We start from the raw sequence: 18493 nt of genomic DNA on the forward strand, positions 1-18493 counted from the left end.
GTCAAAAAAAGGGGGTGGGCGCATTCAGATCCTCAGCTCCAGGCCGGCGGAGCGGTGCCACACTGCAAAAAATGTCGCCACTTTCAAATTCAACACCGAGCTTCTTGCAGCGAACACGTGGTATAAAGAGCGTTAAAGTGCGTGAGCTGTCTCCGTAGACGTGCGTGTTTGATCACTTGTCATTCCAAAAGACAGATTAAGACAAATCGTTCTGTAAGAATCTCGTTAAAAGTGAAAAAAACAAAACACATTAATGTCGAATTTTAATCTTCAACTTAAAAGCATATCCACGGAAATAACATTTGATTACACAATTTGGACACTTTTTGGATCACTGTTGTTTTTCAGTGTTTGTGTTCCTGACGCACAAACGTGTTTCCGGGTGCCCTCTCCAAACAACGCGCAGCAGCCTTCACGCACGGTTCTCACGCCGCTGGAGTCTTATCAAGCACCGGACACTTGGCACAAACACCTTTCTGTCTGTGAGGAGGTGTGAGTCTGATTAACGGGCAGGTCTCTCTCTATTAATCTGATGATCACAATACAGCCACAGCATTAACTGCCTCTGTAAGTCATAATGAGAAACGTAGTATCTCAAAATTATGACTCAATATTTCAGATTAATTACTTAATATCTCGAATAATCACTTGATGTTTCGCAAAATAATGACTTAGTTTCTCAAATAATGATTTTAATTAGCATCTCAAAATAATTGAGTATCTAAAATAATGAGTACACCTTCTCAAAATAATTACATAATGTCTCAAAATAATAACTTATGCTTCTATGTGAAAGTAATGAGCTACTATCCCAAAATAACGATGTTATACTTATTGTTTGACCACACAGGCAATTGGCTGCAACGTTATTGTTCACGTACTTGCTTAGGTACTTACTGAAGGATTCCTGTAGAGGGCACTCCACAGAACTCAGACTAAAGATGGCAGAGCGCTCCGCTGTATAATCATTGACCGAGTGCGTTAAACATAAAAAAAGATGGCAACACTCGATGAGATAAACATGTCTGCCATTTCTGTCGCTGATGACCTGCCCATTGACCCTTAAGGACTCGCTATAAAATCTTGTGTATATGCATCGTGGTAATCTTGGGCCTACATATGTGAGTATCTCACAATTAGAACGTAGTAACTCAAAATAATGACTTACTATTTCATGATTTCCACCATTTAATAATTCAGATTTTGCAATCTCATAATTTTGATTAGGCGTTCATCTTGCAAACCTGACTTCAGTTGGCCTTCCTCTCCCTCCTCTTCATCCTCGATCACAAGAATACATCACAGACCAGATGGGACTTGCGAGTGCACATCAGGACAGGTTTGAAGCTGTGAGCGTTTCCTGGTCCTCCGAGCGATTGCCGCCGTCCATGTCAGCTTCAGTGAATCACCAGATCTGTTTTATTATGTATATCATTATAAGCCCTCATTTAATTTGCCACAGTGCAGAGCATGTGCTTATGCATAAATGTGATAACAAATTCTCTTGCTCCGAGGGCCGTGGCAGACTTAATATGATGTGACATTTGCTCTGCTGGGACAATCAGCAAGGTAAATACCAAAAGAATATACTGTACTTTCGAATGAGTTTCTCCCAAAAGCCCCTTGTCAGATACAAAACTAATCTCTGACTCATTTCCTCAGAGCACCTCACCCCCAAAGTTATTATTTTCTTTCATTTCTATCTGCGTGTTGGTGTATGTGTGTTCATACAATAGGTGCGTGTGCCTGGTGTTTGCCGTAGAGCGTCACAGCAGACAAACAAGGCAAAGTGCTGCTCACCTGCAACCATCTCAATAGATTCACTGTGCAAATAGACGTCCATGTAGGTTCTCCTAACTCTGGTTTCACCATAAGTCATACAAAAGCTGGGGGGGGGGGGGGGGGGGGGGGGTATTTACAGAGCGACGGTGAGGAGGCGGAGCAGGTTAGAGTAACAGCCAGACAGAAAATGGAGAGATGATATGCAAGTTTATGGACGTAAGAGAGGAAGACATTGGTTAAACGTCAGCCTGTTTGAAAATGATTAATTCTCAAGATGTTTTCTGCAAGGGAAATTTAAAAAAAGACAAATAATCCATCTCCAATCCCTCACGCTGCTTCTGTTTTTGAACCAGGCGAGCAAATGCAACACTCTCTTAAACAGGATTATGTGGGATTTTTCACAGGGATTAGTTTTGTTTAGCAAAAGCCACAAGAACGGCAAATGCAGTTTGACTAAATATGTCTAATTTGCGTAAATTATCAGATCACAGTAACTATAGCTTTCATCCTCACAGCCGCTGCAATCAATATTATTCATGGCAACAATAGAACAACCGGCTGTGTTTAATAAGGGATTATATCGATAACTATCCCTCAACTCTGCAGTCACGCGTCGCTGTCTTTCAGCTCATTATGTTTTTGATTTAACAGCTAAACTTTAAACCTCTGTGTGTAACCTTTACAAAGTTACCATCTCAACTTTGAGCACAGAGAAGCTTTTGGGCAACTAAAGATAAAACATTAGAGTAAATTGAGATTACCAGAGTTTAAAGGAGAGTGAATACTGGACCTTTCACAAAGACAACACAATTTTAGATTCAGGGCCGTCACACAAAGGTTATGTGTTTCTCACTTGTCCAGTTCACTGCGCTTTGGTTTGAACCTGTTGACCACTAAGGTGCAGTTTACTTTGGGTCATGTGTCCAGAAAAGAGCAGCAGCAGAGGTGAAATCAAAGAGTGCAAGTGTCCGTGTAACAGGAAGCGACAGGGAGGGTTGATGTAAAGGTTGTTTCTGTGTGAGTTAAGAATCTGTGTGTGTGTGTGTGTGTGTGTGTGTGTGTGTGTGTGGCTGGCAGCAGGTGTGGCCTCTATCACCAGCTCCCCACCCCACCCACCTGCACAGGGAATTGCCACGGCCACCGTCGCCTGGCAACCTCATCGCCGTCTCCACGCCGGCTCCTCGCAGCCGAGCCACAAGGCTGTTGTTTTCCCAACCAGTGAGTGCACATCATAAAGTGTTGTCTCATGCTGGGAGCGGCACAGAGAGGGACGAACAGGAGAGAATTAATACTCAGTTTAACAAAGAGGACACAAAACCAAACGAATTAAGCTGCTGGGAAAATAAAAAAACAGTTTGTGAGATTTTACTTTAAATTTTAAACACACACTTTTCGGCTTGTCATTTACACCACATCGTTTTTACTGTTTACTCTCCACTGAGAAACTATAACACCCTGTATCTAGTGTTGAGTTAAACTCTGATAAGCAGAGATGAAGACGTAGGGCCTAAAATAATTTAAAAATTAATTTTTCATGCAGCAGCTCATTAAAACATCTTTACGGGGCAAAAAGTGTCTGCATTTTATTCAAATGCCATTCGAAATTCTGCCTTGGCCATTTTTCCACATCAAATTAGACTTTCAAGTCAAGTAAAGACGACACTCGCTGTTTTCTTTTCGCCAACTCCTGCATTTATGATTATTTTTAAGTTTACAGCCATTTACTTATCAGTGGAGCAAAACGAATGTTGTAAGCACATTGAGAGCAGTCCAATTCACATGATACGACGATGCATCTGTCAAATCTGACTCCTGTCACTGTCACATCCTCTCATGCAGAAACTGCTGAGCCGTCACTCAAGAGGAAAGTTCAAGAAACTACATCCATGCATTATACTGTAATCACTCTTCCCCTGGGCGGGTGAGTGCATTACCCTGGCAACAAATGATTTCCAAGTTAAAATCTTAATCACAGCGTCGTCCCTGCACAGTGTCTTCCTGGCAGAGATGACAGGACATGTGTTTCATCTCCACATAAGCCGGAGTGGATACAGTCTTCATTGTCAGATCCAACTTCTTAATAGAGAGGAGACATGGAACATGATGCTGGATGGAAACAAATCCTGACAGGAGATTTGAACGTGATTTAGATCATGTCTTCTTAATGTCTTTAGATCAATATTGAGCGTATGTCTAAGCTAGCTCGTGTTGGACATCGTCGTCGCTGTCAGCCATGACACACTTGGCTCTTGTAGGTCACCACACACACAAAAACCCCACAAATGTTTTCTCGCACCACACTCCCCTCCGTGGTTTTGGTAGCCATGGTTGCGTCTAGTTGACTCAGTGAAAGAGGAGTGATGGCGAGTGTGTGTGTGATATGATGTCTCACTCGGGACAGGGGCAGCCTCAGTCCCCTCTGTGCACTGACTGATCACATTACTATTAGTGAAAGCTATTCTGTCAGGAGGAGAAGTTATGGCCCAGCAAAGGATGGGGGCCTCAGGGTGAAACGGGCATCCAGTGACAGCAAGTCGGCTGCAGGGGGCATTTGAGGTGATTGGACTTGAAGGGTCTTGCTGTCATGGTCAATTTTTTTTACGTAGAAAATCTTGTTTACTTCCTATAAAATTATATTTTCGCTTCTGTGAGAGGTGACAAGATACAAAGTATGGTCCCTGGTTTAACCACTGTATCGTAGTAAAGTCTCATATGTAACAGGTGGGTCTGTCTGCATCGTCTGTAACCACACTTCCCAAACATCTTGATCCAAAGCTTTGTCTTTTGACATTTTCCAGGCTCACGTTTATGTTCTTAGCTTCTGGCTGCATCTCATGTCAAGACAGAGATATTAGTCACTGGTTAGTGTTGAGTGTCCTTATCTGTGGACAGTTCCAGATGTCCATTTTAGACCAAGACAGGAAACAGGAAAAAGGATCTGGATATTAAATCAAAGTCCAGATGCCCTACTTTTCTACATATCTCTGATTTTTTCGGGATGTCAAATAGTTTGGTACCTCTAGTATTTTACCAGTTGAACCAAAAAGCTAAATATTCTGTAACGCAAGAAAGCAGCCATGCTAGTAGCTGTATTTCAATTCAGGGGCCTGCATTTGAAGGCAGATTGCGTAACAACAGTGTTACTAGGTGGCCCCAGTTCAAAGTCACCTTCAAATGTGGCCAACAAATCTATCCTTCCATTCTAGAGCAATGAGGATTCAACAGGTGGGGCAAACCCATCATGGAGGTGACCAAGGTAATGAGTGAGCTTCTGGGTGGAGCTAAAGTAAGTGCAGCTGGTCAAAGTAGCCAACAATGCAACAGCAACAAGCTGGTGATGCGATAGGAATAGGAAATCTTCCATTGAATTGGGTAACAGCTTGTGTTTGGACACAGGTTGGCTTTAGGCTAAATGTGAAGAAAAGCATGCTACTATGCACAATGACTAACATTCTGATAATGTAGCTATAATGTTCACTATGTTCCATATCTCAGTTGACTCTTTGGAGAGAAAGCCATGGTTGATGGATGTGTGACCCACGTCTAACCTTCAATAAGATGATACATCCAGCAACGTCACCTGGTGTGGCCTCGCCAGCTCTCATTCTTTCCTCATCCATCTTGATCAGCCTCACAGCTGAGTGAATCACAGACACAGGGTGACAGCGGCACGTTTCCAGGCCCCTGTCTGATGCAGGCCACATCTTTGAAGCCAAAAAACGGGAACAAACACCCTCAGAAGTGAAGGATCTGAGGGATCCATCAGAGAAAAACTGAGAGGGAGAACAGAGGGAGAGTTTATTGCAGAGGGATGGAGAGGGCGAATAAGAGACATAACACAGGGAATATTAAACGAGAGTCTGGCAAACTGTGATCAAACTGAGTGTTTTCAAGTGGAAGCACATGCAAAGTCAACCAAGCCATTAACATCCTGCTCACATGAACACAACAATATCTAGAGTTACACAAACAGCTACTTCTCAGACATTACTTTACAGTACTTTAAAGATACAAAATATTTTCTTTACCTTCAGACCGCAGACAGTACAATACAGATCGTCAACATGACATCTCCCAAAAGGTCAAGCCAAAGTGGCTCGATTGCACCCTGGGGGCTGGCTGCACTATAGGTCATAAACTGTGCCTCCTCCATGTCACCAAATGGGACATGGGCCAAACTGAATAATTCAATTATTACTACACTGACTCCGGCTCCAAATGATTTCAAAAGCATGTTGTCCATCAAAACACAGCCTGGCTTGACTCTGTCTCCTAGCATGTTAGCTTACCTTTACATGGACACTGGGAACAGAGAGAAAAGCATACATTGAACTAGTCTGGACAGCAACTGTGAATAATTTTGTGTCTTTAATTTTGTGTGATAAGTCTTTGAATTTCTGAAAACAGTCACATGTCAAACTTTCCAGCCCTCGTCTATATTTAAAACGTTTCCCTGTTTAAAAATACAGACGCCGCTGCTGCTCACAGATCCACATGAGGCTACCCCAGGCGTTTATGGCGTCTGTTTATGGTTAATGCAAAAGAAAGATGATTAGATCATCAACATGAGGAAGTCCCCCCGCTGGTCCTCATCAGGCCTCACATAACAAATTGTTTGATGAGAATCTACACAGCAGTGGTTGAAGTTTAGTTATATAGAGACTAAATATTGTATTAATTCAAGTTCATCTTTTATTACAGACCTTTTAATACTTTACTGTATTTCTTATCTATTTTATTTCTACAGAACACACACACCCACACACACACACACACACACACACACACACACACACAGTGGGGTACAACAGGTCCAAAAGTAGAAATCCGCAGGAGAAACATCATTGGGTAACTATGTAAAAAAAGTGTCTCACTCCCCCTGCTGGTAGAATGTTATAAATGCTGGCATCCCCCCTCAGCATTGGCCCCATGAGATCATGTGGTGAAGGACAACATGGCTTCGTGTCAGTGAAGGCCTTGTAAATAGTGTGAAATGAGTGTCTGACCATTAAATCCATTCAACGTCAACCATTAAAAGAACTTGGACAAACTGTGAAATATTCAGAACAGTTATAAAATGCACAATTTCGTGTTGACTTACAGGGACTCGGATGGAAGAGAGCCATTGTTAATGTAAAAAGAATTAGGCCTATTGTAACCAGAGCAGTTAGAAACACAAGCAGGTTTGATCTTATAGAATTCACATCTTACCTCTTACTGGGAGTTTCTCTTCTCTCCGGGAGGTAAGATAGAGCCATGTCACAGGAGAGGGGAGCTGTCAATCAAACACACCATACACACCCACACAGTCCAGGTCCAATCAATCTGTGGACTTTTGGGGATTTCTTAAATGACCAGTTAAACCTCCAACACTGCTTGAACCTTCCAAAAGACCTCGATGATCTAAAGGATATTCTTAAAGATCCTGAAAACCAACACAATCAGCACCAGCACAATAAACAACCTTCTTTATATTCGTAAAACATCAAATGTACCAAGTATTTCCTTTCATTTGTTTGACAACCAAAAACAAATGCTACCATCTTGTGGTCAGATTCTGGTACTTCATTGGTATCACTTCATCTGCAAACCAGCTGCGATGACTCTTCAGTTTTAAACGTAATAATGACTCTAATAAAGAAAATACACAGTATGTGAAAACACAACAACACTTCATTTGTACTGATATTTAATATTTAGACATGGGGCAACAGCCATTTTTACAGCACAATTTGCATAATTTATCAATACCTCCTGTATACAATCACAAAACCATGACATTAGATTTTTTTTTCTGTTTACTTACAAGTGAAAAACCAGACAGGTTTTACAAGCATAATCTTTGTACAGTCAGCATACATCATTGATAATTTTAATATACGTTTTCTTCATAGTTCTCCCCCCCCCATAACATTTTTGTTCTATATCTCTTTCTCTCTACCTCATTTGTTTTTTTTCTTCTTTAGTAATATCTGGACACAAAAATAGTATGAACCACCAACGAAACATGCAACATCCAGTGTGAGCACATTTAAATTCTCCTGCAACTACTTGAGCTGTTAAGATAGACGATAGTCCGTGTCGTTAGACTCTGGTAAACCTTCAGTGTTTTGGTGTAAAGGGTTCGGGTCAAAGTTTGTCCGTATAGACAGACGTCAGGTCATTTCTCAGTCTGCCCACTGTACACTGATCAAGAGAAAAACAACGTCCTGTTACTTCTATGATCACACACCTTTCTTTTTTAATACGTCTGCTAAAAGACCTATTGCTCCCTCAAACCCCAGTATAAAAAGCTATGTATTTACAAGGTTGGAAATAGAGAGATGGCATCTGTGTGTTTGAGTGTGAGCGCGTGTGTGCGATTCTTTGTGTGTGTAGCTAGATTTTAAAGTTGATATCTTTAGACGGACGACACTTTAACGAAGGGATATGCGTCAGAACCGGTGACATGCATGGACTTGGCGTGAGGACGCTGCACAAACAAGCACATGGATATAAAAATAAGAAAAGAGAAATAACACCATAGTGACCTCAAAACTACTAATGTTGTGATTTCATGTCCTTTCTCAAACACGTACTGGGGAGAATCACGTAGAAAGATGGAAATCGTTTGATTAGCAATGTTATTTTTTTCATATTTTGATTCGCAACTAAGTGAAATTGAGGATCTCAACGTGGGGATCTCCATTTGTGAGTGTGTGATCGTGCACAAGGGCATAAATGTTGTTTCTCTGAGTTTCAGGCCCTCTAAACGTTGTAAACAAGCACTACATTGTGTATAAAAACAAAACTCTCAACATTATTTTTTATGTACACCTGATATGTACTGTAAACAAATATAATACAACATATGAAATAGTCTCACAGGCAATACACGATACACAAGATTTGTACGGCGATACAAAACAATATGTGAAATTAAATAAAAAGAAAACATATTAAAGCAGTAACCATTCAACGGATGTGAAAACACAGCAGTGCAAAAAAAAAAGAAAAAACAGTTTGTTTCCTCTCCCCAAAAAGTGTCACACTTCTGGAAAGTCAAGATGCAGTTACCACCTTCACACAGTAGACGTTGCATAGAAATCACTCAGATATCAAGTGTCGCTTCGCTGCTGAGTTTGAGTGAGAATGTCAAATGAACCCGCTGAGCTGCTTCTTGACTTCCAGACACACGACGACCTTCCCCAGGACGTGATAAATATCAGAAGACGCAACATCACGGTTTGACGTGTAGTCGGTAATATCGAGACAACACACAGAAAAGCTTGGACGACACATCGGACATGCTACTGTCATAGCATTGTCGATTCTAAGAATGATAATAGTGATGTTTGGTTTTTTTTCCAAGGATAGTTTGCGGCATTTCCTCGTGTTGTCATCCCTTGTTTTTTCTCCCTCACCTCTCTACTTCCTCACCTCGAAAAAAAGAACGAATATCTCGACAGGTTTTACATTCTAAGCGGGAAAAAGTGCAAAATACCACAGAAAGCGTGCGTCGTTGAGTTGACTCGTACAAGATTTGCGATGTGCTTGGATCTCACGAACAAAAGACGAGAAACGCTCGAATCTCAAAACGGTAAACGTCACATTCTAAGGGGCGTCATGGATAAATAAAAGCTCTATGTCACAATCATTAAGACTCGATTGTCTGTGATAAAGATATCTATATATCTAAATATGTTATATTCATTTCCAGCTATGACACTTCACTATTTACAAAGTGAACCTTAGAGGTGATTTTTTTCTGTGCATACCAATAGATAGAGTCATGCGCACAATATATAGTGTCCAATCTGATATATAATAATATTTATCATTTATCAAATAATATATTAAAGGTGGGAAAATGTGGGGGGACAATTATTAAATGCTTTTGTTAATAAATCCAAAAACATGCTTGCTGCGATTCTTTTTTTTCTCTCTTAAACCGGAGTGATAGGTAGTGTGTTATAAAATATACTATGCTTCCTTCCCAGGATACAATTGAAAATAATCGTGGAGAAGACAAATGATAGAGCTTCTATGCTAATCTCATAATACAAAAATAAATACGAGGCCTCCGTCGGGGGAGTCTTCAATTTATCGTTCTCAAAAATGCTCTTTTTGTAAATCAATAAAACTCTGCACATCATAATAATAAAGACGATGATGAGGGGAAAAAACTTTTTGTGGATAAAGATCATAAATAAAATTACAATCTGCAAGTGTGTCCATTCCCTGTATCTGTTTAAATGATTCAAAGATTTCTCAGCTGTGTGAATGATTATGTGCAAAATTGTGTGCATGTGTGTGTGAATGAAAGAGTGTAATACCTGGTTGATTCCGCACCTGACCTCTGAACTCAACACTTCCTCTCGGCCCTGGCTCCACTACTGTATACCATGTACGTCCTGTAAACGTGTTCATGTCCTGTAAACGCGTAAATTCTTCTTCTCCTCTCAGAGATCATCACCAGAAATCTTTTGTCACCCACCTGAACTCAAGCTAAAGACTTACAAAGAAATATTTTACCCCTTTTTCACCGTACGCACAAACTCCCCCTCAAACTAGAGTGGATCAGTGTCCGGACCGAGGTGTCCCTACATGTCAGAAACCTCCTCAGGTCTTGTTTCATCCTTTTTCTACGAGTGGATCTGGGCGGTGCTGGCGAGCAGCTTGTGCCAGCTCACCACTCGCTTGCGGAGGTCGACTTTGTCCAGCCAAACGTAGGCCTCCCCGATCAGGGTCTTCTTCATAAACTTGCCACCGTTGGACACGAGGAACAGCTGGACCAGAAAGTAACACGACCACCAGGTTACATATGGTTGGAATAATACAAATAAATAAATAAGAAGCTAGCCGGGTGATTATCTGAAAGTCTTAGAATTGAAATACTGTATGTAGCTATCATCATTTTGTAAGCGTGAGCTACTGAGGGGTGGGAGTACCTGTAGCGAGTGTCCGGTGGGGTTCATACAGAAGCGGAAGGTTTCGTTGAAAGATGGTTCACGGTCGTGACGACACACTCTGGTCTTTTTCTTGATGATCCGTTTCTGGGTGGCGATGTTCACCACGTAGAGCTTCACGTAAAGATCTGTGGGAGGACACACACACACACACACACACACATTTATGTTAAGTTATCTAACTTGTTCATAGTGTTTGAAATAAATACTGCCTACATGATAACAGAGAAGCTGGATTTTAGTTATTACTATTAGATCACATTTCATGTTTTCCTGCAGCCGGCCACTGGAGGGCGACAAATGCGCTGTAACTCCAAAGAATGAGCAGAAAGGAAAACACCAAAGATCCAATAACCGTAACAAGTACAGGGGACATCACCAGATATTAAATATTAAAACATACTGAAGTGTTAACGTTAAAGGTTGATGAGGCAGATTTTTACTGCAGAACAAACATAGACTGTGAATAGGAATAAAGATTTGTGTGCAGATCCCAGAGGGAAAATCAAACAAGCAGCAGGAAGCCTGGATACCAGGATGTAAATATGACGAGGGGGAGGTGGAAGAGAAGTGTGATTTGACTGCGACACACACGTCCAGTATTTATAAAGGTGGCTTCACATCTAGTATAAAGATATCACTGCTCAGTTACCACCACAGTTCAAGGTGCTGCTGTTTCCATTCCTACAGTAATTATAGTGATAATCATACTATCATTAAATGCTGATTTTCAGTTATGTGTTCACGTGTGAGCGACCCTCGTCTTAATGGTTTCTGTATCCGTGCACATACATTCTGTATTATGAAATATTATGAAGTCAGTTAATATATTCCTAATGTTGGCTGGAAACACTGACGCAACACGTGTGTCACAGCACCGAGAAAAAAAACCTGGCAAAGATGTGATGGTATGTCAGATGCCAATCCCGCCGTGTTTGTGTGGGTTTCCCAGCTGTCAAATATAAAAAATGATACAGAATCATGTAAAAGTATCTGTGAAGACCGTGAAGAGACGTTCGGGGGAAAAGTAAGTGACACCAGGAGGTAATAAATCTGAGTTTGCTGTTTGTTACGTCAACCAGGTCAGTTTCTGTGTGTGTTCGATAAAACGTCTGCTCATCTGTTACCAGGCAGGTGGTCTGGACTCTTGAACTTGTAGGTGATGTTACGACATTGAAGAATCTCAAGGACCAGGTGCTCCCCCTCCGTCTTCATTTCCTTCTTCAGAGCGATCTTTATCTCACCCATTACCTGGGATTTACCTGATTATACACACACACACACACACACACACACACACACACACACACACACACACACACACATCACGTTATACAGATTGAAGCAGTATAGAGGATGGATGGGATTTGTTTCATCACTAGACAGATTCCATCAATTTGTGTTTTCCTTTGCTGCTCTGAGACCGCCCTCTACTGGACACTTAGTGCACTGACATGATGAGTAATAAAAACATGGCCTGCAAGCGACTGCTTTTATTTGTTTAACAAGGATGAGGAGAAGTTATGAGCAGCTCTGCCTGACCTGTAGTTGCCGTGGCAACTGAGCGGACGTGACAGTTTTTAAAGCTGGGTCAACAAGAACTCCGTCAGGGAAGCCTGTGTGTGTGTGTGTGTGTGTTACAGAGACACACACAAAGAGCCGGAGAGCAGATGATAAAATGATAGGGAGATGAAGGAAGAGTGCAGATGAGTGTAAACGTGTTAATCCGTGTGTGTGTTTTACTGAGCTCCAGTCGTTGCTGTAAGGAGAGCGATAGCGAACCTCGGGTCTTTCTAGCTCTTTAAGGTAATTTGTGCTCCTCTGCATTAGTCACAGTAACATGAGTCACAGCGTCACAGGCAGGAGGGAGCGGTCAGGAAAATTAGACAAGACATAATGATGAAAATAACCTGTAAATGGGTCTAGATACAAAATAAGGATTATTCAGGACTTTTATAATCTACTTGTAATAAAAGTAGATTATACATACAAAGAAAAATGTATTTCTATTTATTAAAAAAAGAATATATATTTAACGATTTGATAAATGAATGAATGGTTCACCGAATTTACCAGAAACTTGAACACACACCTTCAGCATCACCGTGTCCCAGAGAAGATTTCATCGGGTCAGTGCCGTTTGGAATCTTTCCACTGAAATGACAAGGAACAAAATCAGAGAAATTATACAAAAGGTTTAATTTGCATCGAAGGTTTGAAAGGTTAAGCATCATCTAAACATTCATATATAATATAAATTTGAAGTAAAAGTCTTTGCGGACTCACAATCGGGGCACCTGGAAGATGGCACTGTCCACCTCATTTGACTCCGCCTCTTCGTCCAATAAGCTGTAGGCGCTGCCACTCAGGCCGCTGTCCAGCGAGGCCGCTGTGACCGGGGCGTCGCCGGATCTGTAGCTTGAACGAGCTGTGCAGAGATACGACCGCATCCATCACGACAAGACAAGGACAAAAGACAGGAAGGAGAAAGAAAAAAAAAACAGAGTTGCACCTCTGCCACCTCCAGGGAAGTAAAAAGCTGGGGCCAAGAAGCATCAGTTAATATCTGCAGAGGCTAAAATTCACCGTATTCAACTTTTAATGCTCACAGAACTGAATTGTAATGAATTGCACACAAACACTGAAGACTAGCAGGAAGCATATGGACGAACAATGTGTCTTTCTCTTAGACGAAGACAAGACGGTAATCATCCACATATAAAGCTTCAACGTGAGACACACAAACAAATCCAGAGAGATATCACACAGATATGTTTATGCAAGACCACACAAGAGGCACGTAGACCCTAGTGACGTTGTTAGTTTATTATATGAACTATTTAAATCCATCTAATATCTTAGTCTGCGCTGGTTTACATAAAAAAGTTAAGATCACATGATTACAGCTTCATATCAAGAAGAGTTTAAAGGATCTTTTTAAACACAACATGTTTAGGATTAACAGCTGATCAGGTCGTGTGAGAGGAGAGTATGAATGACATGTGTGGATGTGGTGCAGAACAAGATCCATGCAGACACATTTTTCTTTTTCTTTCCTTCAGGCCACGAGCTCACTGATACCAGTTCAATGAAGCAGCGGGGGAGTCGTGACGCAGCAGATGTTAACTCTCGGTGAATCACACCACAAGACTGAGACATTCGTTTCCTGGTATTAGTGAACTGTGTCGGTGGCCGTGAAGGAAGTGTGCCTCGCTGCATGAATCTCTGGTGACGTGGTGTGAGTGAGTGCGAATCTCTCTCTCTCTCTGACTTCCTGTCTCTCTCATTAGCTTTAAAGACCCCCCCCCCTCTCTCTCTCTTTCTGCAGGTGTGCGTTAGTAGCATTGCATCCTCTCTTTCTCTCACTCTCTCCCTCCTTTGCTCCATCAGTGCTTCAGTCACACGACAGAGAGGAGACTCGTGGGGCAAACGCTCACCTCCGGTGCTCTGCGGCCTCTCTTCTGACATGGCTTTCCTGAGGGTCAGGTGTCGGCCGTCCGCTCGGCCCCCTGTGGCAGACACGGCCGACGGCAGGGCGGGCAGCCAATCGGACTGGGCTCTCTGAATGGTGAGCACGCCCACTACGCTGTGTCTCTGGTGCCTCAGTGAGAGGCGGCCTCTTTGGCCTGTTTGTTTTTTTCGCAGGCGCAGGTCAGGTGTCGGGAGGGGGGAGGGGGGGGGGTCAACGCCAGGAGACAAAGGTCATGGGGGTCGAAGTTCAAGATGGAAGGAGGGGGAGGAGGAGGAGGAGCGAGATGGAGATTCAGAGAGCAGTTTATCTTCACCATGGCAACCAGCTTGACTGTCAATCACATGCAGCCACAGTGTGCAGGTGCACATTCGCCCCTCCTGCATGTCATGAAGGGGGCGGGGTGTGCAGCATCGACTGAGTTGCATTGTGGGTCAGGTTGGGGGGGGGAAGTTAGCGGACTGCATGCTCAGCCATCTCAGTGGAGGAGCTTCAGAAAAGCTGGTTATTGATTATTGATAAACAGAAAATAAAAAAAACAAAAATCCAAAATAGAAAATCAAAATAGTAAAAGAGGTTAATGATATTTTGAGGAGGGGGTTGGGATCGCGACTTTCTTCAGTTTTAATTGGTTGGATGAATCAATCCAAACCAAACGCTACCTGTCCACCTACTCACTAACTGAACTTGTAGCAATAACGTTTATATTTGGTCATAAATATCTGCTCATTTAATCGAGCTGGGGACGACACATTGATTCGACATTAAGTGACAGATTTACTGATTTGTTCCTTGAGATTATCACCTTCAACTCTTCTGTATTTTTCTGTTTTTGATGCTGTCACACTCAAGTTTATCATTCAAAACAGTAAAACTTCATCTTGAACCTCGATAAAAAAAGATTAATGTTTAATTTCCTTTAACTTGTATTTGAAAATAAGCCTCATACTGTATATAGCCTCTTAGCTGTATTTAATGGTGACGTGATTTTAATCAGTAAGTACTGTCCTTTCTACGAGCAACCACTACGCCTCTGTAGGTCCGATGAAAGGGCTTCAAACTCAGGTCAAAGGTCAAACACAGTGTGCTACAGTACAGGTGAGGTGCTGGCGCTACACACTACAGAGTACACACAGAAGGGAAGCGGTGGGAGACTGACAAACTGTGATCGCGACGAGGAAGAGGACCAGAGGGTGTGAGTAAGAAGTGAGGGAAACCAGGAACTGAAAAGGAAACGAAAAGAATAGGAAAAAAGAAACTCAACAGAAGGAAGCACAGATGAGTGCGAGGAGGCCATGCTGCGTAGGCTTTATTTGCGTCTTGGTTTACTTGGTTGGAGGCGTTGCGGCGGCGGCGGATGCTGTTGCGACTGCTGTGGGGCATCGGGGCCCGTTGCTATGGCAGCGCCTCCGCTGCTTCCAGTGCCGCCTTCTGGATGGTGTTGCCGCGCTGCGCTTTTGCTGGAGCGCGAAGCGCCGTGCGAGCGAGAGTGTTGGCTGTGTCCATGGCTGTGGCTGTGGCCCTCGGACGGGGAAGGCTTCGATGTGCCAGGGCTACTGTGAGATTTCTCGATAGTGGGCACCTGCGTGTCTAAAACAACCAGATTCACCATATTACACAAAAAAAATCTATCTTTTACTTTGGTGAACTGAGGCTGTTACCTTTGGTGTAACACCTGAGGGGAATGAGCTCCTGGCTACTGATATACTGCTTCTAGCCAGCAGGGTAACCACCTTAATGTTTCTATTATGGCCGAGCACCATTAAATTTGATGATTATTTTTCTGAATGAATTCAAAGCCTTCCACGGCCATGTTGCCCTCTGTGTTAGGGGACAGAAGCTTAGGCTAGGCCTCTGAGCTGGGTGGCATCATGGCAACCAAGAATACAGACCATGAGAAAGCAAAAAGCATGAAGCTGCTGAAGCTACGATGGGTGTACAAGAATGGGCAGAGGAAGGAAGGTGCTGGTTATTTGCAGAGAAAGAAAAAACAGGTGGACACTGAGGAAAATAAAGAAGTGAGAGGAAGAGAGTGCAGTGTGGAGAATAAAGAAGAAGAAAGGATGAATAAAGAGGGAAGCAGAAGAGCAGAAGGGTTGTTTGGGGATGAGGGTGATAGAGTTGAGCAGGGGAGGGGAAACAGAACGTGTCCTACCCTTCGCCGGGTCTGGAAAGATCCCGTGGCTTCGGCTCTTGATCACAGACGATTTTGGCGAGTCCAGATTATCGTGCGAGGAGCTGGTTTTCGGGGAGGAGTGCTGCGAGGAGGGTTTAGAGGATCCGTGTCGGCTCTGGCCAGAGTGGGAGCGCCGGTGGTGGTCGCCCTCGCTCTGCTCCTTCAGAGGGAGCCAGCGCGGGACATTGTCCAGCTGGGCCGTGTTGGACAGGTCGATGAGGACCTGGCAACGAGCGGCAGTTGAATTGGGATATGCACAAAAAGCTGCAGGGACGACTCTGAGAAGAAACTGTCACAGAAGTTTACCTCTCCCAAGAAATCATTAGAGGAGCACTTGTCGTAGTCCCACACGCTGACCTCCAGCGTCTTCTTCCTCAGCTGGAACACACAGGGAAAGAGTCATATTCACAAGAGTGTATTTTAACTTTAGAATGGGAAAAGAAAAAAATGTGCAGTCATTTAGGAAGCTTTAAAAAAAGAATGTTGCTATGATTGTTATGGGTCCAACAAATCTACAATATGATCTAAAATGGTTTAATTAAATCCCAGGGGCATATCCATCTGCTCCACTAAAACCAACGGCCTCAATATAAGTCAGCATGCCAGCAGAGACGAGACAGTGTTTTATTTCCTTTTAACAAACTGAGCCATTTGGTTCCTGTTTCCATTTATTCACTAGAAAGAATACTTCTGTGCTTAATCTTTAAAGGTGCATTTGCAAAAGTGTATTTTACCACTTAGCCCAACCAGGAGCAGATTTCATGTTACTAAGATAATAGTCTGGCTGACGTTATTGTCCTGCACATGTAAATACACAGCCGGGGGACCGTTCTGGAGCTCATTGGAAAGGTGAGGAGGGACCTGGAGGTTGTAATCGTTCAAATTCTCACGTTTTGACAACATAAGCAAAAATGTATGATGCTGCACGTGTGGCACCGGAGTGTGCACGTGTCTCTGAGCACGAACGCACCTGCTCCAGGTGGATGTTCTTGTAGATGACAGTCTGGTTCCACTCGGGGTTGAGACTCTTGCCGGCATGTTTAGACCTCCTCTTGTTTTCAGCACTGTGTGTGGGTGGGGGGGGAGACATAAATCGCAAGCACCGGTCACAGACGTGTGCACTGCAGGTTATAGTGGACCAGCACAAGGCAGAGAGCACAACATACTGGAGCAGGACACAATGTGACAGTAGAGGGGAGAGAATGAAAGTGATGCACATTGTTTGGACGGTATGGAGAGCAGGGTATGATTTCAGGCTGGGCTGCAAAAAAGTCCATTTTGACGTCTATCAAGTCATTTTAAATTTAAATGTCCTAAAACAGGTGGAAATGTTTGTCAGTAAGAAAAATAATTTCTCAGTTAAATTTTTCTCAGTTAAATTTAAAGTTGCTCCATGATCTGACTTCAATGACCTTTTATGTCAGTTGGTTTAAGAAATAAAATATCATTACATCACAGTAGCATCACTGGAAAAGAATGAATGACTTGTTAAGATGGATGTTTTTTGCAGTGTGTCAGGCTTTAAGATTGTAGATTCATGAGTGCGTCTGTAGGAGTTAGTTTTCCGGAGAGACAAGGACAATCTACTATGTGTTGGGGAATAATGGGATGAATAAGGACTGCAGAGCAAAAATAATGGGAGTGTGTATTAAATGTGGCGTCGAGGGCACAGTACGATGTCGGGGGCACGATGGGGGACGTAACTGGGGGGGGGGGATTTTCACCACAAAACAGGGACAAACTAAAGGGTGTCGGGTTCGATGTTAGGAAACAGAAACAGACCATCAACCAGGAAAACACAACAGTTAGCTGGGAAACGTTAATCGTCAACACAGAGGTCAATATGTTTCTAAGTGTTATGTTAAAGACATGGTTAGATGTTATTTAGGTTTTTTTTTTGTAAATGCAATGTAAAGACACTGAGCCTGCAGGTGAGGGGGGGACATCATGAGAATATGGGGACGAGGGGGGGAAAGATGCGGAATCGTTCCAGGGTGAAGGGACTTTGTGGGACGGAGCGTAGCGACTGGTATCGATCAAAGCCTCCGATTGGTTCAAGTTTCAGTTACCTTCACCAAACTGACAACCAAATTTGAAAAAGTGCCAAAGTGGGCAAGT

General features: G+C 42.8%; 1 protein-coding gene across 9 annotated transcripts in view; it reads right to left on the reverse strand.

Moving 5' to 3' along the window:
- Nucleotides 1-7454: 7454 nt before the first annotated feature.
- Nucleotides 7455-18493, reverse strand: part of pcloa (piccolo presynaptic cytomatrix protein a) — a 55663-nt gene continuing 44624 nt past the window's right edge. For 5 of the 9 annotated variants that reach the window (XM_069519561.1, XM_069519557.1, XM_069519556.1 and 2 more), the window contains 10 exons: nucleotides 17346-17439; nucleotides 16682-16753; nucleotides 16355-16598; nucleotides 15529-15789; nucleotides 14168-14356; nucleotides 13017-13158; nucleotides 12823-12884; nucleotides 11858-11992; nucleotides 10713-10858; nucleotides 7455-10550 (listed from right to left, as the gene is read on the reverse strand). In XM_069519561.1, coding sequence (XP_069375662.1) covers nucleotides 10407-10550; nucleotides 10713-10858; nucleotides 11858-11992; nucleotides 12823-12884; nucleotides 13017-13158; nucleotides 14168-14356; nucleotides 15529-15789; nucleotides 16355-16598; nucleotides 16682-16753; nucleotides 17346-17439 — 1489 coding nt within the window. In that variant the 3' untranslated portion in view covers nucleotides 7455-10406. The remainder of the gene's footprint in view (nucleotides 10551-10712; nucleotides 10859-11857; nucleotides 11993-12822; nucleotides 12885-13016; nucleotides 13159-14167; nucleotides 14357-15528; nucleotides 15790-16354; nucleotides 16599-16681; nucleotides 16754-17345; nucleotides 17440-18493) is intronic. The other 4 variants (XM_069519560.1, XM_069519565.1, XM_069519559.1 and 1 more) reach the window with 3 other exon arrangements.

Source organism: Paralichthys olivaceus, chromosome 23 (assembly GCF_024713975.1).
Source record: "Paralichthys olivaceus isolate ysfri-2021 chromosome 23, ASM2471397v2, whole genome shotgun sequence".
NCBI classification, from domain to species: Eukaryota; Metazoa; Chordata; class Actinopteri; order Pleuronectiformes; family Paralichthyidae; genus Paralichthys; species Paralichthys olivaceus.